At 39.1% G+C, this 26,727-nt stretch overlaps 1 protein-coding gene across 10 annotated transcripts in view; it reads left to right on the top strand.

The window, feature by feature from the left end:
• Positions 1-26,727, top strand: part of GREB1L (GREB1 like retinoic acid receptor coactivator) — a 136,821-nt gene that overhangs the window by 89,794 nt on the left and 20,300 nt on the right. For all 10 annotated transcript variants that reach the window (XM_057397575.1, XM_057397578.1, XM_057397580.1 and 7 more), the window contains 13 exons: positions 3,034-3,168; positions 4,860-4,997; positions 5,325-5,444; positions 6,895-7,032; positions 8,752-8,937; positions 12,185-12,511; positions 13,315-13,443; positions 14,009-14,143; positions 16,965-17,162; positions 19,053-19,233; positions 20,527-20,719; positions 21,742-21,875; positions 23,567-23,906. In XM_057397575.1, coding sequence (XP_057253558.1) covers positions 3,034-3,168; positions 4,860-4,997; positions 5,325-5,444; positions 6,895-7,032; positions 8,752-8,937; positions 12,185-12,511; positions 13,315-13,443; positions 14,009-14,143; positions 16,965-17,162; positions 19,053-19,233; positions 20,527-20,719; positions 21,742-21,875; positions 23,567-23,906 — 2,354 coding nt within the window. The remainder of the gene's footprint in view (positions 1-3,033; positions 3,169-4,859; positions 4,998-5,324; positions 5,445-6,894; positions 7,033-8,751; positions 8,938-12,184; positions 12,512-13,314; positions 13,444-14,008; positions 14,144-16,964; positions 17,163-19,052; positions 19,234-20,526; positions 20,720-21,741; positions 21,876-23,566; positions 23,907-26,727) is intronic.

Raw genomic sequence — 26,727 nt, forward strand, 5'->3', positions numbered from 1 at the left:
TCATTTGATTCTGTTCTTCCCTGTGTTGGTTTCATTTATTTTGTGGATCTCAAAAATCTTGAATTACACATTTCCAGGGAGGTGTTTACTTAGTCTATAGACTAGGCTATTTGTCTCAAAACCAAAAGTAATCTCCTTTTGAGGCTAGAGGGGTAGTTTTGATTTATTTGCTTATTTATTTATTTAAATTTTATTGCACACAAGGGTGTGCTTAGAATAGCAATTCCCCCATACGCATACAGTGGTTTTGTGTTATGTGAGCTAAAATGCATCTTATAACTGTTCTATAAAGCTATTAATGGTATATTTAAACAAGGTGAAACTATAAAAATCAATTATTGGCTGACGAAGCAGCATCTTAATTTCATTTATCTATTTATTGCAAATAACCAAGGTGCTTTTCTTTGAGCTTTTTTTTTTTCTCATTGCTTTATTGCAGCTCCATCTGTGCTGTTACGTGTTTTCGTGTCTGTCTGTGCTACTTCTTGAAAAATTAAAAACAGGAGAAAACTTTCTGTTAGTTCTTGAAGTTGGTTGATTGTTTGTACCAGAACAAATGTTTCTCTAGGGGAGTATGAAATGCAGATACAAAACAGAGATGGTTAAAACACTTCTTCCACTTTCAAAGTATGTTAAAAAGAAATAACAAACGAAAGCTGAACACATGCATTCTTATGAAATTGTAATCACTGATCAGTATGTTCAGAGACACTTTCCCCAGGTGGTCACCCCTGTTTCTGTTTAGGAAACGATATGCTTTAGACTTTCATTAAAATTAAATGAGTGCTGTTTAAATACATCTGTATTTCATTGCATGATCCCATGGTTTCCAGATCCTGGCATGAGAACTGTGCAGATGCATGAGAACCTATTTATTTGAAACAAAAAGTGATCCAATATTTACACAGCTTTGTCTTCTATTGTACCTGCCAAGTTAATAGATACACCTTTTATATACTGCTTTTTCCTTATCACTCGCTGTGATTTTCAGTCTACTTGGTGTTTCTTTGTGTCACTGTTTGCACTCTTAGGTCATGGTTGCCAAAACCTTTTCGTCTTCTGCTGTTATCTTCTAGTGAAGATAATGCCACATTCGTATATATGAATCCCCTGTGAACAGGAGAAGGGGGGAGAGCGCATTTTTTTTGGTGGTGTGAATTCTGACATGTGCCACCTATGATGGAGTTCTGACTTTTTCTCTCCTAGGCTCTGAACAGCTGTTTGTACTTTGAGTTGACCTCTTGGTTGTTTTATAACAGGACTACTTTTTAGCAAGTCACTTTCTGAAATTATTTTATTGTCAACTCACACCTGTTTTGTCCTTGTAAACTTATGTCAGTGTTTCTGGTTTCTGCCTTTATAAAGTGATTTGGCCTCCAAGTTCTAGAAGATGCCTATAGGTAGGGAGTCATGGGCACACTCAGAGTACTGCACTGAAATGGTAATTTCATGATAGAAATTAGAACACAAAAGAATTCTGAAATACCACAGTTAATGTTGACAGTATGATGTGGCCATGACATTGCAGACAGGTGTCAGGTTCACCTTTCATGGTGATGTGTGAAGATACGGTTCTGTTGCAAAGAAGAGGTAACTGGCGATGAAAAATAGCTGAAATCTTGAACAGTATCAAAAATTCAATTTTAGCAGGCACATGAAAGGGAAAACTTCAATTCAGGTGTTAAAAGGGGCATTAGGCAACTGGACAGTTTGCTTTGAGGAAAGCTTTAGCACTACATATTTGCTGTATCATATTTAACGAGAGATCAGTGATTTTCTTCAAAGCCCCTGGCCTGGTGTTCTGTTTTGTTCAGCATTCAGAATAATTCCTGTGAATGCAGACAAGGTTTTCTGGTGGAGCAGCAGCAGTAAAGACTTCTGTGTTCCCCTCTCAGTTACTTTGTCTGGCAAAGCAGACTCTCCTCCCCACTCTCCTTCACCAAATGGTGTGTGGCCTGAGGGTGAATATATTTGGCAGATCAAGTTGGTCTTTGCCTTCTGTTTTCTTTACCCGGCTATTTTAACTAGGACATCTGTAGGTGAACTTAGCCTACTTTGCCTACTTGTTGCAGACTACTTTCTGGACAGACTCTGAGTGAATATTCTTTCACTCCAGTTAAAAGAATTTGGATTTGTCAGTGTATTGTCATTCGAATATTGAATTTGTCTTGAAGTAAATTGCTGCTATTAAATGTTAGCGTAGGGGCCTACATGCTGAGAGGTTTGGAACTGTTTCTGACTTACAGTTTTATGCTGGGCAAGAATTATGGTTTGTTCTTCAGTTTATCCAGGTAGAAAATGAGGTTTATATTTTTCAGACTTGGTGAAGTGTTCTAAGGGACTGCTGTTTGTTAATTCATTCCAAGAGTATGGGCTCAGATACTCTTCATTTCTTATCCAGACTTATAAATGGATGTACAGTTCTCATAGCCTTATAGATAGTAGTGTTGTAAGGAGGATAACCTCCTTACAACATTTGATATTTTTTCTGCCTTAAGTCAAGCTCAGCTATGTCTAAACTTCTATAAAAGACTGAGTAGCTTGTTCGCAGGTGATGGAGATTCCACAACCTTCTAAAACAACTTATTCCAGTGCTTATTCCCTATGCTTGCTGGGAGCAAGTCATGTACCTCCTTCTCTCTTCCCTTTCTCATCTGTAACATGGGATAACTGTTTATTTGCCCATCCTATGGGAGTATTTTGAGGAGCAGTGAGATAGTGCTTTCTACAGTTAAAATATTTTTTTGAGTGTATGGAATGCAAAATATTGTGGAAGAAATCAATCATGGGTTCAGTAGATTATAATATTGTGTAGGAACGCCCAGTTAAATGGTTGTTACGACTCCTAAAAAATACCAATACATAGAGAATTCTTAGGAGCGTAAAAATAATTATTATATGCATTATAAATTATTATATGCATAGATGACTTCAGATAAATGTGTGTGACTGTTTATATAATACAAATTATATACATACGCATGTATATAGATTGTTTTAATGATTACTTACTTAAACAACTTATTTTCTCAGATTCTTCGGTATTCAGTCCAGCAAAATCATCTTCTGCTATTAATTTAAGTGGAACTCAAGACACATCCCGGAACAAGAACATTGTGAAACCTCTGGCTCTGTCAGTACAGCTCGTAGGAAAAGCATTTGCTGCAGGTACAGCTTTGCTTTCCAGGATAGCTCTCAGCTATCCTGGAAATCACTGTCTTAACAGCCAAGAAATAATTGAGTCATCGTTTTGGTGGAAAAAGGAAAGGAAAATGTTCACTAGCATTCTCCAAAACTCTCATCTTCTTGCACAGAAATTTTTCATGTCCATTGCTGTCCTGAAAGTGAGCCTCATCTTGGCTTTCAGATTTGACATTGTGATAAAATGCATGTCATACCCCTTGTTGCACTTCCTAAGATATCTAAGACAGCATGAAAGTCACCTCTTGGTATCACACTGATTCTTGCCTCAGTAACTGGGAGCTGTGTGGTGTTCTGCATTTGTAACAGGTATAGTTCCTCCACATACATTTAAAGGAGTTTTAATATCTGTGCTGTTTTAATTATTCATTTCTCTATTGTGTGTTTCATAACGTAGGATCCTCAGCTGTGTTATCTAAATCCCTCACTGGTTCTCTGTTGTGATATTCTGATTATTACTTTAGCTGGTTATTCCTTTAAGCAATAAAAAAAAAATTACTACAGGGAAATATGCTTGAATAAGAAAAAATATAAATTTATTTGGTTTATATATGCACATGAGCATTAAATTTTATAATGATGTATTATGTCTGCTATTTTATACAATCTGTATTGTTGTTGTACATAATATTATGCTGTACCTAATGAATCAGTAACGGTTCTTTATGTAAAATACCCTTTTCCCTCCATACTTGTGTAAGAGAACTTATCTTGCAGTGAAATTACTTCCGACCATTTCAGCCACTTCTGTAACTGACCCATATTGACCATCTCTGTCCATATCAAATCACTGACTGAGTAAAAATGGGGAACATCAATGGGCAAGTGATGTTATTCATGTTTTGCTAGTTGGCAACCCGAGGCTCTGATGCCTGTATTTATTTGGATGACTGTGGCTGGAGAGTTTCACGTTGCATTGCTTTAAGCCAAATACCCACATTTCAAATGCTTTCTGTTGCAGCTTACATCTGCAAATCTCCTGCTGCTGCTCCTGGAATATGTTCCTGGGAGCTAAGTCCGTGTGGAGCTGGCAGATAACAGCAAGGAGCTGTAGTCCCCACTGGGCTCCATGTGTTCTCTATGCAGTTTGTGCCATTGTTTTTTTTCTTCTGGAAGAATTAGGCTCTGAAAAAGCATAAGGAGCTCAGGAGTGTGAGAATAACAGCTGGCGATCCTCCACTGTTGTAGTTTCATTTTGTTATAATGGTTCTGCCAGGGTGTCAGGCTTGCTGTGTACAGTACACGGACAGCTGGAGGAAAAATACAGATGCACCAAAGTGGCTTAGAAATCTTTACAAACTGAATTAACGATGCACTTTTTTTTTTTAGTTTTCAGGATCTAAAAACCATGTCACAAACTACACAATCATTCTGTGTGTGTGTAGTTTTCTAGTTTATCTTGGTGGGCTTTCTTTGGGTATTATTCTTCTGCCTATCCGCCCCACCCTGAAATCCGGAGACCTCATTTCAAGGTTAGGATTTTGCAGCCTATGCCCAAATTATTCTCTGCCAAGTACACTTCATGCTTTCCATGGAGTATGTTTCTTTCGGTCACGCATCTTGCCCTGTTCTTTTGTGTATCCATGTGGCTGTATTATTTTGTTTGTTTGTTTTCAAGATTGTCTCAAGCCACACACTCTGTATTTTATTATACTCAGCTCCTCTTTCACTGCGTGCCACTGATGTTGCTAATGGAAACGCTAATGGAGGAAGAAATAGCGTATTGAGTTCTACAGTCTCTCGGCCAATGCCTCACTCAACATCTCCCAGTCCTGGCTGTGCAGCTGGAGACCAAGGTAAAGAAAATTTCTCTGTTCTTTTATTTTAAGCAGCGCTGGCTGTTGAGCCTGAAATTGGTGATTTTGTTTTTCTTCCCATTATAGCTGTTTCTGCAATTTGGTCTTTACAGATCCATTTGGTTTTTGACAAGGCCATTAATGATACTTTTGTACTTTTCAACACAGGTAACAACATTTTTCACATCGTAGTCTGGTTTCATGTGAATTTAGGTGTAGACCTCTGGTGCTCTGGGACATGTTACCAGCTCAACACCAGCATGAAATGGAAATGTGGGCTGAATTGGGTGAATGGGATTTAGAATTAGTTTTCGTTTTCCTTCTCAGCATCCATGTCAAGTTCTGGACCACCAAAGAAACGTCACCGGGGATGGTCTCCTGGGTCCCCAGTCCCTCCTCCTGGTTTGGCAGTACCTGTTCCTACAATTCGGCCTGCAGCAAGAACAGGTAAAACTTGATTAATACAGAGATGTTGTTTCTAGAAAACTGCCTTCAGCTGAACTGGTAGCCCTGTGCTGCTTCTCTTGTGTTGCACAAAAAACATGACTAAGCTTGTTGAAGTAGTTAAGGACAGCATGGAAAGTTTTTCAGATGCCCCAGAAAAGCACACATTGCCTTGTGCGTGTTGCCATAATCTTAAAATGGGACACAGGGAAAGTGAAACTATGTGAGGAGACTTTGTGAGACAAGATGTCTTTTGTGCATGGAAAAGCTGTAGGAGGATTATGTAGCATCATATGAAATAGGATTAATTACAAGTATGTGTGAATGCTCATCAATATCCATGTAGATACCTCTTTATATGTAACTATTAATAAAACTGCTCACTATTTGAGCACTTTTCAGTTGAGGGATTTAGCATACTTTGTAAAGGGGAATATACAACTACTTATTCCTGTCTCTATAGAGGGAGAGAATAAACATACAAAGAAGAGGAAAAACCCCCATTTGTCAACATGCACAGAGTATTTTTAACTCTGCTTTTAAAGGTTTGGTTTTGAGATATTTGGCAACTAATTTTGAGAGATATATATCATAAGAAGAAGGATTACATGGTAGTGCAGGCCTGCCTATTTGGTCACCTCAAGTCAGTCGTATCTTTTGGGGATTTCTAGCTTCACAGATTTGCTGAAGATGTGAGATATCAGGCAATCTCCCCCTTTTTCTTGAGTTTGTCTCCACCAATCTACTACCTCTGCTGTGTACTCCATTTCGTATGGCTTTCATAATATTTTTTCTGGTGGATAAACAATTTTCACTCCTAAAACACGTGCACACATTCATGCTGCCTTCGATACTTTTCTGTTGATGGCACTGTTTGAAAAATCTGTTGCAAACACCAAGTGAAGCCTGAGAAACTTCTGAAGCAGACCTCATGCTGAAACCTAATTTCAGAGTTCTTGCACTTTATTTCTTTTAACTTGTAAAAGCTCTTTCTCTTTCATGAGTAAAGCCTAATTTTTATCCTTGTGGCAACTGGCTGAGGACAGCTTTGAGATTTTGGCTTGTGTTTGTTTTTTTCATGTACGTATATTCTAGATCAGAAGTCAGAGCAGTCTTCCTTTGTATTGAGAGTCAGTACTGAGAGGTAGCCTCTGTCTTAGAGGTGGCCTTTTGGCTTAGTACTTGGGTTTGTTTAAAGATGCATATTCAAACCTGTGTTCTCCTCTCTCATTCCCACCAACAATACAGTGGCCAGAAGAAGTTTTATTTTAGGGGCGGGACTACAGGACGATATAGGCTCTTAATTGGAATTACTTCAAACTATAGCAGGAAATGCAGAGACCTTTGAATTTTATTACAGTTAGTGATCTGCAGTAATTTTTTCTTTATTTGTTCATGCGGCCAAATCACAGTATGAGCCTTTTAGTAATGGAAGCTTCTCTTTATTTTATAGAGCCTCTTTTGTCAGCCCCAGTTCCTCAATCCATGTTAACTGGAATTTTACAGCCTCAACCCATCCCAGCAGGGGAGACTGTAATAGTTCCTGAAAACCTGCTGAATAACTCGGGAGTCAGACCAGTGATTCTGATAGGTAAGTCTTACACTGGGGAATCAAATACTGCATTTTGCACAAATATGTGGTCCCGTAGGAGAAAACGTTTTTTTGTTGGTCCTGGCTTCCGGTACAATAGAAAGTCGGTTTGTCAGGGATAGTTTAGGTGCTCAATATGTAAAATTGGAAGTCAGGCAATCCCTGGAGAGCCTGATGTGCAAACAGGTCACGATTAGGTCAGATCTGTACAAAACCTCTGGCCAAATTGAAGTTTTGCACAAATGAGGTTTTTGTAAAATCCAAAAATAAAAATATTACCATGTGATGAAAACAGCTTTCCAGTGTAAACAACTCACAAAACAAGCCAATATTTCCTGCAGCATTCATAGTCCAAATACTGAAGCCCAGGGATTCTGCATGAGAACCAGAAAACTGATTCAGATTGACTAATCAGAAGCAAATCATGCTAACTCTGTCTTTTTTATAATTCATACTTCTTGTAAGCAAGTGAGATAACAGATCAGGCTTTTAAAATCCTGTATAAAGTACATTATTAACCCTTCGAAAGACATTGCTTTTACTTCAAAAGTACAACTCGTAATGTGAATATCCCTTTTAACCTGAGCTATTTGGGCATGCTGTATAACAAAAGACTGGTCAGGTAGTACTGCCAAAATCTCTCCTCAGTTCAGCATAGTACAGATGCTTGTATAAAGAAGCTTCAGAGTTAACGGAACATGCCTGTCAATATAATCCATGAAATAATTTATTATTCCTGAAGAAATGGAGATGTTCTCCAAGTCCTCACTTGCACAGACAATCCTTACACACATTATTTCCAGACAATTAACAGTGCCTTCTACTCTATATAAGTAAATCCATCAAGGATAGGGTTACACTTCTGGTTTGTTTTGCTTCGTGTTGTTTTCTAGAAGCCTATTCTAAAGCTCTAGCATGCTGCTCTAACAGTTTTCAGAGAAACACTTCTTTAATAAAGATGAGAGTGCCTACAGTCATCAGCTTAAGTGCAAATTGAATGCAGCCCTTAGGCTCTTGGAGAGTTGCCAGTAAGTCCTCATTTAGGCTGAATGTTAGTGGCCCCACGATACAGCATCCTATTAATAGTACAGAACCAGATGGACCCAAATGGACGGGTTTGGCAAACTCTTGTTTCCTTTTTAAAACAAAAACATTCTCAAGGAAGAGTTAGCCTGTGCTCCTGTGCTTTACCTTCCAGAACAGTAAGTTTAGTTGTTGATATTTATTTACCTGTTTATGGAAACAAAATGGAAACATGGCAAAAAAAGATGAAATCAATCCCAGCAATGCCACAGTGGCTGAATCAATGCTAATGTGACTTCTGCTGCTTTTATAATGTTAAGATCAATGTACTTTTGCTTCCATTGATTTTTCTTTTTTTGTACACTATATTATGGAGAATCTGTATTTAAAGGTCAGAGTAAAACCTAAGTAGATAATATTCTCATCAGTATTTGGATAACAATAATTATTATCTGACTTGTATCCAGTTATTGTTAGCTTTTGCAAATCTATGTGATCACTTGTAAAACACAGCAAAGGATCACTGTCCTATCTCATTTATTTTGTAGGCAATTATAATGCCAAGTACAGTCACTGATGCAGTATATTTTGTAAGATAACATTAAGGAAGAGTTTGGAAATGTGTACATTGTGCAAGACTTTGTGTAGTGGCGTACTTTGTGAATTTCTGAGGGTTTTTTGTTTCCTTTATCAAAGGTTATGGCACTTTACCTTATTTCTATGGAAATGTCGGTGATATTGTTGTAAGTCCCTTGCTGGTGAATTGCTACAAGATTCCACAGCTGGAAAACAAGGATTTGGATCTCTTGGGTTTGACCAGCAGTCAACTGCTAAGTGTGGAGAATATGATACTTTTAACTATTCAGTATCTTGTCCAACTAGGTAAACAATTTTTTATAATCACTCGTTTTTATTTGTGACTCTCCTTTTTTCTCCCCACCCTCCTTATGTCAGTTTCAGAATCACTTTTCCTGCTACTTTTGTGACAGAAGAAGAGGTAAGTGGCTCCATCTAGTGTGTGTGACTTTGCTGCTTTGCTCATCAGACTGAAGTGAAATGAATTTAAAGGCCGATGCTGCTTCTGCTCTCCATATGGGGATTGACCAGGTCACCTTTGTGAAATGGATTTGCAATGCAGATAACACATTTGCTTAGAGTATCAAACCATCCGTTATCACAACTCTTTCTAAGGACCCTCGGTCCATTTTATTCGGTTTTGTGACAAATGCTGGCAGATGTGTGATGTTGTCATTGTTTTGGTGACAGCACCGTTTACATGAAAACCACATTTGTTACTCATACTAAGACAAGTAATTCAGTGAATATCTCATTCTTGTAAGTGTTTTTGAAATGGACTTTTTGCAAATTTGAGAGCAAACCAGCAAACCACATTTAGTTTCTCTTACTGCAAGCCCAGAAGTTTTCTGTACCTTAGAGTAAAAAGCAGCAGTGTTGACAGTAAGGTTTTAGAAGTTGAAGAATAATGCAGGGTAGTATGAGGAAACTTCTCACAGCAGTTTTAGTCTTAACTTCTGTATTTGAAAGAATGCTACTTATCATAGAGCAATGTGAAACGTCGTCTGTGGAGAGCACACTGCTTTTCCTGTACCAGGTTTCCACCAGGACACCTGTGATACATAGTGATGTGAAATGTGCAAATCAAAAGAAGCACATCTGATGATAACCCTATAATTTGGGGAGCAAATTTGCTCTGTACACGCATGGGTTCTTATGCTTTGTTCTTCTCCCTTGATGCTGTACTGTAGCAGAGAGGAAAGAGATCTTCCTGTGTTGTAATACTCGGTGACCTGTTTGCTTTATTTATCATTCTGTGCCTCAAGAGTCCATTGGATGCTATGTTAGAACTGACAGAGGGTTTCTTTTTTTTTTACAGGCTAAATGGTTTTCTGTTGCCTTTCTCTCAGTGGGCTTAAATTTGTTATTTTTGAGGTTTTAATCTTCATTGGAAAGTTTATAGAATCTGCATGTTAAAACCAGCTACTTCACACAGTTCTGGACTGATAGAGAAAGCTTACAAACTTCCTCCAGAGAAACATGTAGCGAGCTGATGCAGTATTTCCAATTAAAAACAGACTATTTATTGAAACTTACTGTGTCAGTGAACCACACTCGATGAGCAAATCCAGCCTGAGATGGATGCATCAAGTCTATGCTTGCTGCAAACTAAAGGAGGCTTCATGCAAAGTTGCTGGTACTGACCTGTGTCTAGTGAGCACTGCGCCTTCAGCCTAAAGCAGATCCCTTACGAGCAGGTGTTTAATTTGGCTTTTGTTCTTATCTCTGTAAAGCTGAATAGTTTTCCAATTGGCCTTATGTGGAGATGGGTGCCAGCCCTGTCAGATGAAAGAGCCTGAGGAGGAGAAAAATAAAAACATTCTAAAAACATTCTGCAGATCATGGGGATCAAAACGTTGCTGGGTTGAATATTGCTACAAATTTAAAACTCTTGGAACTGTGACAGTTACACTGAACTGTAGCCTTTATCCCATTTTGTAAAATCAAAGCAAATTAAAGATGGTTGGAGGGCAGCCAGCTTGAAATTTTTGACAAGGAGAAGAGACAAATACATGCATAATTGAACACTTGTGTGAGCCTCTTTTAGTCTTGAGAAAGCAGGGCTAAAAAGGGATCCTTTTTTTCCAGAGTGTATTGCGAAAGAGTAAGATAAAGGCAGAGATAAAAAAAAGTAGACAGAAGAATGCAATAGATACTGATTGATAGAAAACTTTTCTGTTATAAATCATCTGAGTGTAATTCTGTGTGCTCTGATACAGAACTCTTTCCATCTGTGCAATTATTCTCATTTTCTTGGATTCATGATGACGCCTGTAACCTCCCTCAATCAGCAAAACTTGCTTTGATTTCTTTTAGTGTAGAACATCTTTTCTTTATGGTTGATGTGTTGTAGATAAACTTTATTTCTGCAGAAGAAGATTAATCTCTGTCAATAAATGTCTGTGTTTTCTGGCTTGAGATCTTCAAAGACCTAGAATGTGTGATGTGTTCTTAGAAAGCAAAATAGATTTCAAAAAAAAAAGAGACCTATAAAGAGAGAATTATGTCCATGCTGCATTAAATGAGACTCTTCAGAACCTTTTGCTTTGCATCAAAAATAAAAACAGCCCCGCATTTACAAGTGTGTACTTGTCGTACCATCCTATGGTAATTGGATGGTGACGCTCTCCATATGTTGCTTCTCAGAAAGGCAAAATGACACAGGTGGTGGTTTTTACAGGTTCTGTGCTATGGGTTGTTTACCCACTCCCTGCCCTGCTTCTCACACAATCTTTCTGTTTCCTTTTCTTCACTGCCCTTTTTGTCTTTGGCCCTGAAAGAAAACATAAAACCAAAACCAATATTTCACATATCTCTGGTATTTAGGCCTCCCCTTTTATTCATAGAAAAGAAAGCTGATGAAGCATGAAGCTGTCTCCTTTGACACTGACATGAGATCTTGGCAATTCAAGCTATGGTTACTTTTTACTCTATATTCATGAATTTTTATCTGTTCCTGAGTATCTTTGACAATGAGACAAATATTACTGAGTGAAATGTTAATTGAAGCTGAGTTGGAGACTGATGCTGAGATAATGCAGCTTCTATTTCTGTTTTCCAATTCGAGTTCACAAGACAGTTTATGAAGTCTGGGGAATGTAGAGCTAAAATTGCATTTACCTCTTTACATTAGAAGTTTGAAGATTTGCTAAGTTAATTGAATTTAACTAAAGGAAAAGAAGATGTTAAACCTGTTTCTTTACAGCCATGCTTACTTTACTGTTATGCATGACAAGAAAAAGCAAAACAAAGGCCACTTAACAGGCTTCACCATACTGCATGGCTGTGATTAGACTGTGAGGATAAGCATTTGGGTTTTCTGCTGTAAGAACATATGGAGGCAACAAAAAAGGGAGATGATAGGAGAAAGAATGTAATATGAACAAGGAAGAATAAGCCATGGGGGTAGATATCCACTCAGTAGCGAGTGGGTTTTGTAAATGTAAAAAATATGGTAAAGGATCTTGTCAGATCAAGACAAACGTGATTATTCCTAGTTCAATAACATTTTGATATGAGATACTGTTATTCTGTTTGTTTGTTTCCAATGTAGGTCCTGACCAGATACCCCTGAGGGAAGAATTTGAGCAGATCATGTTGAAAGCTATGCAGGAGTTCAGTCTGAGAGAGCGATCCTTGCAAATGAGTGCACAGTGTGTCTCTGTGTCACCAGGTCAACTCCCTTGGCTTGCTAGGTTAATCGCTAGTGTGTCCCGGGACCTCGTGCAAGTGGTTGTAACCCAGAATTCACTGGCAGAGGGCATCTCGGAGACCTTGAGGTCTCTCAATGAAATGAAGCATCAGCAAAAGCTACCAGATTATGTAGTTGCTATTTGTACGTCAAAGATACGAGGAAGTGAGTTTTGCGTAGTAGTCCTGGGTGAGTATGTTTGCAGCATGCTTCTAATATCAATGCAATTCTGCTGAATTAATTTTCTTGAGTCATTATTCCAGCTTTTAAACCCCTTTTGTTCTTTTTACTCTCCTTTGTATGTTGCACTGCGATGTCACGGTTTACTCCATCAAGACTTGGAGTAATGGTGTCCATAAGAATCTAGAAAAATAGCTGTAGGTTAATCATTACTACTCCTTGAGAGGCCTGAGACTTCGTGAGGCTGCCTTAAAAAATATCTGGAAGCAACCCAGTGACAAAGTAGTTGGTTTGTCTTTCTCTGGTTTGTGTAGCTGCACAATGGCAATATTGGATTGACCGCAGTCTTGTGCAGACCGCTGTAAAACAGAAGATGGTTTTTATCCTTTTTACCATGGTGATTTTCAAGTTCTGTGTTGGTGACTGGCTGTGATGTTTGTGTGCATGAGTGTGACTGGATGAGAGTGAATCTTGACTGGTCATCTTTCATTTGTAGTCAGATAAATTGGTAATGTCAAACTTTTACTTTTTCGTATTTGCTCAGAATCCTCTATTCCATCTAAGGTACAAATACTTATTTGGCATTTCATATGTCACCCAAGTGTGCAAAACAAAGGATGTGCTAAACTGATATGACTAATTCTTCTGTTGCTAGCAAAATAGGCTTGAGACTGCTCTCCTAGCCTACTGGGTAAAGGCAGTGGAGATCCCTGACTGAAGATCAGCATGCCCCACACTTCTAGGGTGAAAAGGTTGTGTTGCTAGCACACTGTATTAAAGATTCCTTGTGCATTTTTCCCCCTCTTCTCCAGGTCAGTATCAATCTAGGGCGCTGGCAGAAAGCATGCTTACCACCAGTGAGTTTTTAAAAGAGATCAGTTATGAGCTCATCACAGGGAAAGTCAGTTTCCTGGCATCGCATTTCAAAAATACATCTTTAGGTGAGTGATCCTAAGAAACAGAAGCTCTAGCCAAGGCAATAATTTCTTTAAGGCCAGGTGTGTCTCCTGTTCAGCAGCTAAAGTGCACTCTACCCTCTTCACCTTTTCTTCTCTCCATTCAGTGTGAGTAAAGGACTGCTTGGCTCTTTCACCCATGCAGTGCAAGTTACTCATCCCATGACAGAATATTTTAAACCCTGTTTATACTGCTGAATGTAACGGCAGGGCATGCAGAAGTGCATGAGTCTCTTGTCTGTGCTTCTAGCACAGGTTTTGGAGGTTGTTTTATATTGTATGTTTCTTTGTAATCATCCGATGTCACTGCTAGCTGTAAAGGCACAGAGCTGAAATTATTCAGCTGCGGTTTGGGTTTTTTTGGAATTTATTCCACTGGCAAATCAGTAAATAAAAGAGAAAAATATTCTCCCTCCCTCTCTTCCTTCTGTGTCCAGTCCCCTGTCTCTTTGCAGATTTGGCATCAGCTGCTTGAGAACACGTGTACATGCTTTACGTCACTTGTCTGTAACAGCTTCCAGATAATTTGGTGTTGCTAATTCTTACCTAGGTGATGATCTGGACAAGCTGCTGGAGAAAATGCTACAGCAGAGAGGGGAAAGTGTCATTATTCCTTTCAATGGAGATGTTAGCGAGTGTGTGTCATCTCAGGAGGCAATTGCCATGGTTTCTACACAAGAACCAGGTACGTTTTTTTATGTGTAAGATGTGAAATAAGTGAGTAGCTTGTTAAATGTCAAATTGCATGTGCCTCAAGAGTCAGGGCACAGCTCCAGACACTGTGCCAACCTTCAAATATTAATACTGCCAGCTGAATGTGGTAATATAGCAGTCTCTCAGACAGAAAATCTCTGTTGTAACCTTCAGCAACTTTTCCCCCATTTTGTAATTTCTAAGCTAAAATATGTGCTCTTCTATTACGCATTAGGCTGAGCAGAAATGTTCCTTTGTAATGTCAGCAGTGTGGATTCATCTTGCCCTTATGAACCTAGAAAAGGAATGTAACCTTGTGATTATGGCAGAGGGGAGCTGTGTTCTTGTTCTAATCTCCCCAGGTGTCCTCCTGGTTCTTACCTTTTGATATTGCTCACTTTCCACCTGTAAAATGGTAATAATATGTACTACAGACATGGGTTCTGAGGCTTAAACTTTTAGGGAAAGTGTTTTAAGATTTTGGACTGAAAGTGCTAGTTAAGTGTAATCTATAATTTGCTTATTTGAGATGTGTCTTATTCAGCAAAATTTGATGAGATACTTAGGGACAAAGGATGGATTAGGATTGCCTGTCTAAAAATGCTAATTATAATTTTCCCATTTTGGAATTCTTTCATTATTCAAAGTTGTAACTGTACTTTCCCTTTGGTAATGTAATGGTAAAAGGCACGCTGAGCTGTTGTGAACACTGAGGCTCTTCTAGGTCTAGTATCAAAGCAAATTCAAACCCCGGTAAAGACTTTTCGCTATGAAAGGTAGATATGCCCTTGATTCCATTAGTTAGTGAAAATGAATCAGCTCAGTGGTAGATCTGAATGAAAGCAAGGTGGTTGAGAGTTTCCACATGGAATGGGAAATCCAAATAGGAAGTCTGCCAGGAACTTTGTTCTGGCACCCCCAGAAAGACAACTCTTGAGCTTCCTCACAGGATTAATTTGAAGGGAGAATAATCTTTACATTCTGTTGGATTTTGTTGTTGTTGTTACTGTCTAATGATGTGCAGCAGTGCTTCATTTAAATCTTCATGTTTTCTCAAACTACTGTTCATGGCTGTGCAGTGGTTGAAGCTACTGAGAATCTGAATAAAAAAAAAAGAGAGGTAAGTCTCCTGTTTGAAAGGGACCTCTCTTCCATAGTAGCTTACTGAAATGAACACTGAGGTGGGTTGGAGAAGGAGATAAGAGCATGCACACAAACACATGTGTCTATATAAAATTTAGGGTTTTGCCCAAGCACCTTCCAATTTTCATGTAAATTGCAGGACTTCATAAAGTGGTTTATTACTTAAAAAAGCAGCAGTAGTTCTTGTGTATTAAATTTGCAGAGTTTGGGATTTTTTCTTTGTTCTTTTAAAAGAAATTTGCCCTGGGTATTTTTTTATGATAAGTGGTCCATTAATGAGAATTTACTTGGTAGCAGAAAAACTGACAGGAAAAAAAACCCAAACCCAAACAAGCAAAACCACAAAACCCCCCACATCTGCAATGACATTACTGGGTTTATTTGGTAATCTGCATGCTGAAAATATACAGGAGCTAGTGAAACATAGATTGTTGGACATTGAATTTACCTACTAGAAATACTGATGTATAGGAACAAGCATTTTCTTTGAGGAAACATGAATGCTTTGGTACATGTCTATAGAGAGCAAAGCTCCTGTCCCCCAGTTTTCTGCAGCTAGTGTTGTATTGACATTTATTAAGTACAAAGAAATCTGAGACTAACATTTTGTTAAAGAACAAGAAACCTCCAAAGAAATAAATGCCTCCTCCCCCCTGCCCCAGATAATTGAGATTTACTGCGTAGGTGTATTGCTCATCTTCCCTTCACAGCATATAGAACTATCAGGCAGTATACAGACATCTGGCTATCTCAATCATAGCTTAGAGCAGTGCTCAGTACTTCAGAACAGAGGTGTTGTGAACTCCTAACTAACCTGTTGTCCTGTTGGTCCTTTCGGCAGGAATATTAACGCAGGCTCAGTTTCATCAGATTAATAGGTGTGCTGGTGCTCATCCCATTGTGCCCTGAGCATGGCAGCCTCAGCTCCCATGGCTGGATCTCCCAGCAGTGTGATAGAGGAAAGCTCCTAAAGGAGAACTGCAAGTTTCAGGAGAGCATTAGAGCTCTGTGTCTATATATATGCTTTTTATACATGTACACATGCACATCTTTTTTATGTGTATGTGTGTGTTTATGTATATATATTAGATGTAAGGACGAAGTTCTTTACTGACTGTGAGGCACTGGAACAGGTTGCCCAGAGAAGTTGTGGCTTCCGCATCCCTATCAGTGTTCAAGGCCAGGTTGGATGGGGCTTTGAGCAACCTGGTCTACTGGGAGGTGTGTCTGCCCATGGCAGGGGGGTTGTAACTGGGTGATCTTTACTGTCCTTTCCAACCCAAACCATCCTATGATTCTATGATTCTGTGTATACGTGCATATTACGTATGTGTTGGTTCGTTTGCAGAACCAGAATGCATTTCACTATGTAGGCATTGAGGTTTCCTTGGGTTACACTGTTAAAAATCCTCAAAACACTTAGGGCATTTAAAAATGGGTCATGCTGTACTTGTGGCCATCTGATATATTATCACATTTTGATCAAAAAATGAAAGTTGACATTTGTGATCTGGACGCAGCTGTACAGAGTGTAGAGATTTATTCTGATGAGTGATTTTTTTATTCTGACAATAGAGGGTAGGCTGTTTGGAGGATCATGCTTGTTGGGGGGGTGGGAAAATAAACGTTTCTTGTGTTTTGTTTTCTTTTTTCAAACAAACGCACTCTAGATTTGGATGTTGATACCTTCCAAATTTACCAGCCACAGCTTACAGTTGCCAGAAAGCTCTTGTCCCAGGTTTGTGCTATAGCAGACAGTGGCAATCAGAGCCTGGATCTGGGCCACTTCAGCAAAGTAGACTTCATTGTTATAGTTCCCCGTTCAGAGGTCCTGGTGCAGCAGACTCTTCAGCGGATTCGACAATCAGGTAAAAGGGAGGGGAGGGCAAAAGAGACTGTTAAGCACGTGATGTTATTAAGTCATATCTGGTATGAATGAAGAAGTCAGTTCCTCCAATGTGTATTTTGCATGTCCAGTATTAGCTTCATTAGTTGGTATTACTGATAAATTCTAAATACCTTCCTTTCATAAACTGGGCCCAACCTCTACCATGTGTCAGAAGAAATTGCCATAGTCATGCCAGTCTGAGGAAGGTGTGTCCTGGAGAAGTATGCACCTGTCAAAACAGGGAGGGGATGAGCAAATGTGACTGCTCAGATCTTTTATCCCCTGGAGCTGTTAGTGACGTTTGTCCTAAGTCCATATGTTTGTGCATGTGCTCTCGTATGAATTGGCACAGATGTATATGCAGGAAGCTCTCTTATTGGGTAGATAAACGCCTGAGTAATATATGTACATTGGCACACAATAGTTGCCATACTAGTTCTCACGGTGAGCTTTCTTGTCTGGGGTTCTGTGTCTGACCATGGCTGGTACCAAATGCTTCAGAAGGAACAAGAAAGCCTTAGCGTACAGGTTATGGAATATGTCCCCCTTGAGAGTGACCTCTGTTATTCACTCTGTTAGTGACTGATACATGCCCAGAAAAACATAAGAATTTCTTCGTGAAGAAAATGACTGTCCAATAGAACAAAGGACTGTCTGTGTAAATGTTTGGTCTTTTTTTAGCTCCTGATATCTGGGGGTAATGAAGTCCTCAGGATAATTGTGTATTTAGGATCATTTGTCTTTTTTTTATTAGCTGAACTTTTTTTTTGTCTGCTTTCAGCTTTATCTAATAATACCTTCATTTGCATTTGAAAAACATTAGTATGAGCTTCTGATGTAATGTGTCTGAGTAGTTTTGGGTAGCTGTTGGCTTTTTTTCCTGTCTCTTATTTTCTGCTCTGAACTAAACAGTGCCACACTTTTTGATTGTGCAGATACACCGTGATATTGTTAAATACTGTAATCCGTCTCTCTATTTTTTTCTTCTGCTTTGTGCTATTTTATTAGTTAAATGAAAAGGATAAAATAGAATACATGAAGTACAGGTTGCTTTTTCTTTCTAACATGACTTTATGGGTGGTTTTTGTTCCATTCCATGTTTCTTCAGACATTAAATTTACTTAATTTGTTGCTACACATTAAGCCTGAGGTTTTCTGGTATCTGTTAACAGAGTTTCACATTTGTTTTGCTTTATTTTATTTTTTTTAATGGACGTTTTTTACTTTACTTATTAAAACATATTTTTTAAAATCATCAAGACCCTGGCAAATGCATTGTTGACCCACAGAAATAGCTTGTTGCTGCCTCTTTAAATGGCGTTCAGAGCCATACACATTACATCACGCCTACTTTATGAATGTGACGGCAATCTATCATTGCAAAGACCACTAGAGTACTTGTATTGACACAGACATACAGTCAGGGCATGAAAAAATTATATGATATTAGCAAGAGTCAACTTTATGTATGTTTATGCTTATTGAAAAGGAAAGGTCAGGATAACTTTTCCTGACTCAAGTAGGATTGATGTATTAGCTAAATGTGAGCAAGTTTGGCCTAGGATCATGGAGCATAGCCAACTGAGTGCTACTCTGGACATTTTTTGTGGAGATCTGATTTTTCTTCCTTACTTTTTGGTAATGTGAGAAGTCTTTGAAAGGTCTTCAGGCACTTTTTGGAGGAAATCCAGAAGTGAAGAAGCACATTTCTGTCCCCACTGTGAGAGAAAATACATTTAGATAATAATCACTGTATCAGTGATTAGGCTAAGTCCTGATTATTGGCCAACAAGTGTCAACTTGCCATTGACACCTCATCTTTCAATGCACTCAAAGGAAAAGATTTTTGTTGTATTCTTCTTCCTGACAGGTGTCCTTGTGGACTTGGGCCTAGAAGACAATGGAACGGCGTATCAGAGAGCTGAGAAATACGTGGTTCGGCTTGACAGTGAGATTCAAACAAAATTTGAAGTTTTCATGAAACGAGTTAAACAGAATCCCTACACACTGTTTGTGCTGGTTCATGACAATGCTCACGTGGATTTAACAAGGTAGCTGATCAATCTACCAAAGGAAAACCATCCTCTCCCCGTATCTTTCAGTTAGGTTTTTCAAAAGACTACTGCCTTAGACAGCCAGTGCTTTTTCTAAGCCTAAGTAATTTTGTGCCTCAGAATCAGATGTCATGCTTTTTGCTTGCCCGTGTTATTTGTTAACTAATTTTGATTCAGATGAAGATAAATAAGACTAGTTTCAGATTACTGGATCCCTAACAAGTCTCTTTGTAGGGGTATGTGTTATGGTACTAAGTCCAGGAAGAAGTCCAGGAATTTTGCAACTGTCTTTGTTCTTCTTGTCTTTTTTCCCTATTTCCCTCCTTTTTCTCTACTCAAACCCAAATCTCTCCCATGTTCACAAGTCAGTCTTGTTTTAATTCATGTTTTTATCCTTGATGATAGTGTTGTTTGTAATATGAGAAGGCTTACAGACATTTAACTCTTTGCATCATCTGAAAAATGCTCTAGCTACTGCAAGAAAAGGATTTAAAAACCAGTTGTATTGAATTTGACTGGTGTTAGGTCTAAACACAACTATACATACGTGCAGAAACACCGAATCACAACTTTACTGTGGAAGAAGAAAGAAATAAGTAAAGCTAATTACTCTGCTCTTGTTCTATGAGTAAACTGAGGACAATAATCTTAATGTGATTTAAACATGGTATGTAGGGTTGTGGGATTCATTTGAACATCAGAAATAAAATACTTCCTGTGAAGAACAGCTGAAAGTAGATAAAAACAACATTCTTTCTATGTTATTCTACCCATCATATTTTTGTTACTGTCTTTGCTGTACTCTGGAATTCCTGAATATATCCTGGAGGTGAAAGTAATTCCGGGAGCTGGAAATCCGGACATTAGGAGACTTTCAGGTTCCTCAATCTTTTCAAAATTTGTTGTTTCAGGCTGGCAAATCCACTGGATTTCTTAAGAATGTTACTGTATCCTATCCCCATAGCTCATGGAACAGTGCTTCTCAGTGAGATGTGTTTCATCAGCTTTGGCTCATTTTTGGGTCTCTCATCTGATGCTCATTTAAATTGGCACACTAATTCATCTTCTCACTGTCAGCAGATTTTGTCCTTTGTTTATATTTTCCCTGTTGCCTGAGTCTACCCAGAGAGAACACCCAAATGGTTTTGAAATCCTTCACCCTTCCAAAGAGATTTTTGAGCTGTGATCCTCAGTGTCATGGTTATTTTGGAGATTTTTCTGCAGGAAGAAAACAATCCATTGAATCTCAGGATGTCAGTAAGGCAATTCTTTGCATTCTTATTTCTGCAGTGCCATTTCAAGTTCCCTGTCACATGGTGAGCCTAGTCATGGTCTGGCTGATAGAGTTATTAATTGCAGGGAGGTCCTTGAAGCATTCAACCTCCTTGTTCTTCAGGTCAGCTCTTTTCCTTATGCCTTGCAAACACAGCAGTCCAGGATCAGCTCTAGCAATGAGGTACATTGGATACAATTTGACAGTGGGGTAAGTTTTTAATTGCTGATTTTAACTCTGAATTTTAGTGTGGACTCCACATGTAACAGAGTCTAGCAAATGCGTATGTTCAGATGGAGTTCTTTCTCTGCTGGAGTTTGTTCTCTCAGGCTTCAGATACACAGCCTTGGGATGCTGCTTTACATTTAGGCCCAAGAGCTACACATTTTTCTTTATCCAGCAATGTAATCTGAGAAACTACTTTCTATCCTCTGGTCAGACAAAGCAAACAGAATAGTAGAAATGATGGAGTGAATGTGTGTTCAAAGTTTGCTTTTTGGTTGATTGTTAGTATAAGCCATTGTGGTGGTCTTCTGTAAAATGGTCTAGACATTTTTTGTTTCCCAAAAGTAAAAAATCAACAACTTTCAGTCTTCTGATTAAAAAAATAACCCACAAAAAAGGAGAGACTGTATGTAATTTATTGCATTCCTTGTGATTACTGGTGATGTAAATGCACCAGAGATGTGCTGTGCTTCCAGCAAAGGCCTCATGAAATTTGAGGCAGCAAATGTTCTGCCTTTCTGATTGCTGTCTGCAGATTTACAATCAAGCAAACAAATGACTAGTTTCTGATTGCCATTAGAAATGGATAGAATCTGGCAATCAAGAAAAAGTTTGGAATGAATAATCCTTCGTTTTCAGGTTCTGCTTTAAATAGAAATAACAGGTGTCAGTAGATACAAAGCCAGAGATGGGGAATCATAAAATAGTGAGCAGGATTCTAGAAACCCAATGCAATTACAGGTAGGAGATATATTTAAGGATTTGCAAGGACCTCCGCCTGTCTGTCTTGGCTGTAGACAAATAATAAATCCAGTAAAAAATAATTAAACCAATTTACATTTTCTTGTATTCTTTGAAACAAATAGCATCACTGAGGGAGAATGGATGAAAAGAAAGGATACTTTGCTTCGGAAAATACTTTCCAATAATTATTTTAAATTACAAAACAAATTAAAAGTGGTTCCAATTTTCCTTATGTTTTTGCTATCTATCTCTGTATGGAACAGGATGATGCAGCAAATGAAGACAAGTTGTACTTTGGTTTAAATGAATACAGCAAATCCCTCCAATGGGGAGTCACAAGTCCCCTTTTGAGATGTGATGAAACCTTTGAAAAAATGGTCAACACGCTTTTAGAAAGGTAAATAATTAACATGGGAGCTTGGAATTCTGCTTAATTGGGATCTTAAGGATACAGATATATTTATTAGCCCCATTACAGGGAGGGATGACGACATGATGACCTTTGATGCTGATTTTGGAATCTGTGAATCTGTACAGTTTTATTGTTGTGACGAACCTAGTGCTGTTGAAGAAGGATATCTGTCATTTGTATAAAGAAGAGAATAGGCCCATTCAGCAGCAGTGCAGGCTCAGCTGTGCTGCTTTCCTCTTTTGGCTCACCCACCACTAAGCTGAGAAGGTATCAAAGGTTTCATACCTCACCCCTCCTGTTGCCTTTCTTGTTGAGACTGCCAACAGAACTGTCAGTAGTGGCTCAAGTAAGGAATACTGGTTCAAACACATCATTTTCGTTATTTCATTAGCTGGTTATGGTTTTGGTTCCTGCAGCTCAGAGTCTGTTATTATCCTGTAGCTGCCTGAACAAGCTACTGTCACAGCAGCTATCCAAGATATAATTAAATGTGCACGTTACAGGAATTAGGACAATACTTCATTTCCATCAATGTGGAGTTAAGTCTATCCTGTGTATCAGCAGGACAAGATTCCTTGTAACAGTTCAAGCTGTAGTTCTTGTGTTTCATATTTACTAGAACACAGATTGTTCTGTCTTCAGTACTGTTTCTCCTATTTTATTTAGGTCAATATAGTAATTTGGTGTTAGGAAGAAAGGTTTCATTTGTTTTAGTAACAAAAGTGCAAGGGGATACTTTTATGGGAGAAAGAATAGAAACTGTTTTAAAAATCTGCTGATTTAATGACTGGCTTATGGTATACAGAGCGAGCTACAGAACCTACTGCTTAAAGACAGACAGAAAACTTTACTCAGATGGATCCCATGTTGTCTATTAAATTTCTCAAGAAAGAGACCAGAGAAATTTGGAACTTTAGTTGTTTCAGTCATTTGGACGTATGTGGCACAAGACTAGCAACCAAGACGTAATAGCATAGGGCTTTTTCTGTATTATGGTGGTGAGTGAGCTCATGGGGAATGTCTAGAAATAGCTTTTAATTTTTTTTCTTAGCGATTTATTTTTTAAGTTCATATCTCTGCATATAGCTGTAATGAGAGAGAAAAGAAGTATTTGCTATGTAAGTTAAAAGGCAAAATGAATGTTCAGATTTAGCTCAGAGCCAGCAATCCCTATTGGTAACTCTTTCTGGTGAGAAGCTGAGAGGTGTGAAATTATGAAGTATTACTCCCACAAACTACTTGAAGCAGAAATGGTCCTCGAAGTTCTTCTAAGGAAAACCTGTGGTCAGCAAAGCAATTATTAGCCTGTGCTGTTGGAGTAAAGTGGAAGCGAGATGCTCCATCTCTGGCAGTGTTGAAGGCCAGGCTGGACAGGGCCTTGAGCAACCTGGTCTAGCGGGAGGTGGCTCAGATGAGGGTAAAAGAAGTCTATTATTCCTGTCACTTGAGCACAGGCCTTGGCCTTTTACCTTCTGTATGTGGACCATGTTATATTAATTTACTTGAAACACATATTTTGTGCAAAATTATTGTCCATGAAGATGGAAGGCTTCATTCTTTGAGCAGTACTGAAAAAAAATAGGCACTTCTTTACCACACAGTCCTTTTTTTTGGCCAATTTTCAGACATGACTGTGATTTTGCATGTGCTAACACAGAACTGTTATCTCCTCAAAGGTATCCCCGGCTGCACAGCATGGTCATCCGTTGCTACCTTCTCATTCAGCAGTATTCCCAAGCTCTGATGGCTCTCACAACCATGGCCTCACTAAGAGATCACAGCACACCCGAGACACTCAGCATAATGGATGACCTTATCACTTCTCCAGGAAAGGATAAGAATGGTTGTGGCCACATGCTTGTCATTAGGGTGCCATCTGTGCAGCTCGCCATGCTGGCCAAGGAGAGGTTGCAAGAAGTAAGAGACAAGTTAGGTCTGCAGTATCGTTTTGAGATCCTCCTTGGGAATCCTGCCTCAGAGCTGACAGTCGCGAAACACTTTGTGACACGGTTAAAGGTTAGCAGAAACTAAATAGCTGTTTGTGTATCTGTTGTAGTCACCTAACTGTTGTACATGTTTTGCGTTTATTCCCATGTGTTTAGGTTAACTATTCTCTAGGAAAAGGGTGCATGTTCTGTATCTGTCTCCACAGAAGTATACTATACTTTTTATGAGCATAAATAATTTAGAAACTTGGAAAAGCCCTGACTTGTTACTGGTGTATGAAGTCAAACACTGGATATTATCTCACTTCTTAAAGCTGAATTATCAGCATGAGTCAGATAGGGTTCATGTCTGAAAGGAGAGTGCAGATTTCCATAGGCAAACTAATTCTTTTCACCTACTTATCTGTCTGTCTAGCGTATCTGTTGTCTGCTCTGTCCATCCATCTTCTGCCCTTCTGATAACTGGTAAAACATGCTGTTTGACATAGACTTCTTTTCTCAAACCACTGCATGCTGAAAAGCTTCTTCTGCCCAACAAATATGCACCAGGCTAAACTTTTGCATGGGTTTATAAGAGCATGGTTCAACTAGCCAAACCCACTTCCTGAATTAACCTCACTACATTAAAGCAAAGGAAATGGATTGCCTGCCTTAGGTACCAGCCTGAAAGTAATACTGTTTCTCTGTCTGATCCTTGCTTTAAGTCTTACACAGAGAATAATTTTCTGTTTCTGCTATGAGTTATGCAGTATATTCAAATCCATGCAGAAAAGGAATTAATTTTGTGAGCCTTTCTTAAACTGCTTGCCTACAATCAAAAGCAGATAAAATGTCCATTAGGGAAGCTACCATCTCTGCTTCTCAAACCCTGTCTGCAGCAGGAGAGGGTAGAGAGGAAAGCAGTAGTCGTGAAGGAGAAAATGACATGCGGGTAGCAGCTCTGTGCTGCTGGGATTTTGTTTATTCACTAGGTATTAATTCCAACCTGAAATCATTCTGGACTGTGAGTCCTGTGGGGGCATCTCTGTGGCCCTTTGTGTAAAGGGTTGCATCCCTTACACATTGCTGGAGCAGCCTGTAAGTTCATTGGAGCAGATCAGCATAGAGTATGAAGCTGTTCTAGGTGAATATCTATGTAGCCATTGATCTGGAATAGAGGAATTTGATCAGGCAGATAATGAAAAAAATTCTAAATCTTCTTATTCCTTTCTCCCAGAACACAAGATGCTTCTTTGGAGTAAACAAAGCTGTAGGATTCTGGACTTGTTTCTTTACTTGCAGGTGACTAGAAAAAAAACCCACTCAGTTCTGAAACATGCATATAAAGGGAGTGAGGAGAGGAATTCAGTTGCTCAAAGATAAGCCTGTAGTGTCTTTTTAGGCGAGTTACCTAGGATTGGGTATTTCAGAATGATGAAGGTCACCTGTGAGTCTTGTGCTGGGCTGCCATATCTGCTAGTCTGGTGCCTGGGATAATGTGGGGTATCTGAAATGGTGTGAGCATATGTTTGTGCAACCGATTCCCATTATAAAATTCATCAGACATGCTCCCATTGAATTTAGTTTATTGCAGGCAGTTTTGATTTAGTCTTTCTGTGCTGTTTGACTTTTCTCCTGGTGGAGGGCTGAAGCTGGGGGACTAGAGCAAGCGGGGAACTAATTGCTGCCTGCTTCTACTGTGAGCACCCAGGCCATATTTTTGGCCAAGGGGTACAATATTGGGCTAGTAAGTGCTTTCTGATGAGACTGAGGCTCAAAATGCTGCTTCCATCAATAACAGGTTGCAGCGTGGATGAGACTTTGTCATGACCTTTTTCAGGGGCAGGGAGGGAAAAGTTACAGCTGTTAGTGACCCCGGCTGAAAAGTTTGACTTAGCTTAGCTTCTCCCTAAGAGGGCTTTAGCAGTGTGTGTGGTGCTACAACAGGGCAGGGAAGTTGGGCAGCTGTCTCTACAGTGCTGGGAACTGGACTGTTCCCTTCTCTGTTAGACAAGCCTTCTAGCTATCCAGATAGGTCATTCCTCTCTATCTGGGAGCCAGTCTTCAAGAGAGGTGATACACCCAGAGGTACAGAATGAAAGAAGAGATGAAAATTTAAATAACTGTTTTGTTGACCAGGCATGCTGTCATGTCATACCCTTTAAGCATAACAAGAATCAAACCATTTGGGAGACGTTCAGAAGAGAGGAGCCCAGAGGACTGCAGCTCTCTGTCCCTCATGAGTAAGATGATCAAGAAATGCATCTTCTGTATGCAAGTTTAGAGCTCAAAGCCTCAGGCACTCAGGCTTCTTTTTAGGTCCTTAGGCTAGCGGAAAGAAAACCAGCTTTGGATGTGTCTTTCCCTATTTAAGTGTCTATCCATGCACTTTTGCAGAAACTTCCATTGTTGGAGAGGCAGGGTAGCACTAAAGTTCAACTAGACTAAACTTGCCAAGCCAGAAAATCTCTCTCTGCTGCCGAGGCCGCTTTACTGAGCCAGTATATGTTGTTAGAGAGTTGGAATAATAATTTCTTTTTGTAAACATGTTATACAGAGGATGCTGAGATCAGCAGGGGAAAGAAATCAAGAGTGGGGAAAGAGAATAGAACCATAGCAGAAAAGGCGAGTATTACTCTAACCATGTTCTTAATAAAAATCGTGAGTTATTTTCAGTGGAAATTTTCAGAAGGTCAGATGACACATTGAGCCATTGATCTCCTAGTGAATCCTCCTTTTCAATCCCCTTCATCTGGCTGAGATTACTCACAAACCATGGCCTTTCTGGAGAAAAGGAAGGGTAAGGATAGAAAAGGTCAAGGGAAACGTTGAGGCTAGAAGAATCAAGAGGGAATTCAAAATAGAGTTCCTCATGCACAATGTGTTTTCCACCAATCCTGCATAAGTCTTAT

This window comes from Pezoporus wallicus, unplaced genomic scaffold, assembly GCF_028554395.1.
Source record: "Pezoporus wallicus isolate ANWC-B61680 ecotype Strahan unplaced genomic scaffold, APGP_CSIRO_Pwel_v1 contig_227, whole genome shotgun sequence".
Taxonomy (NCBI): domain Eukaryota; kingdom Metazoa; phylum Chordata; class Aves; order Psittaciformes; family Psittacidae; genus Pezoporus; species Pezoporus wallicus.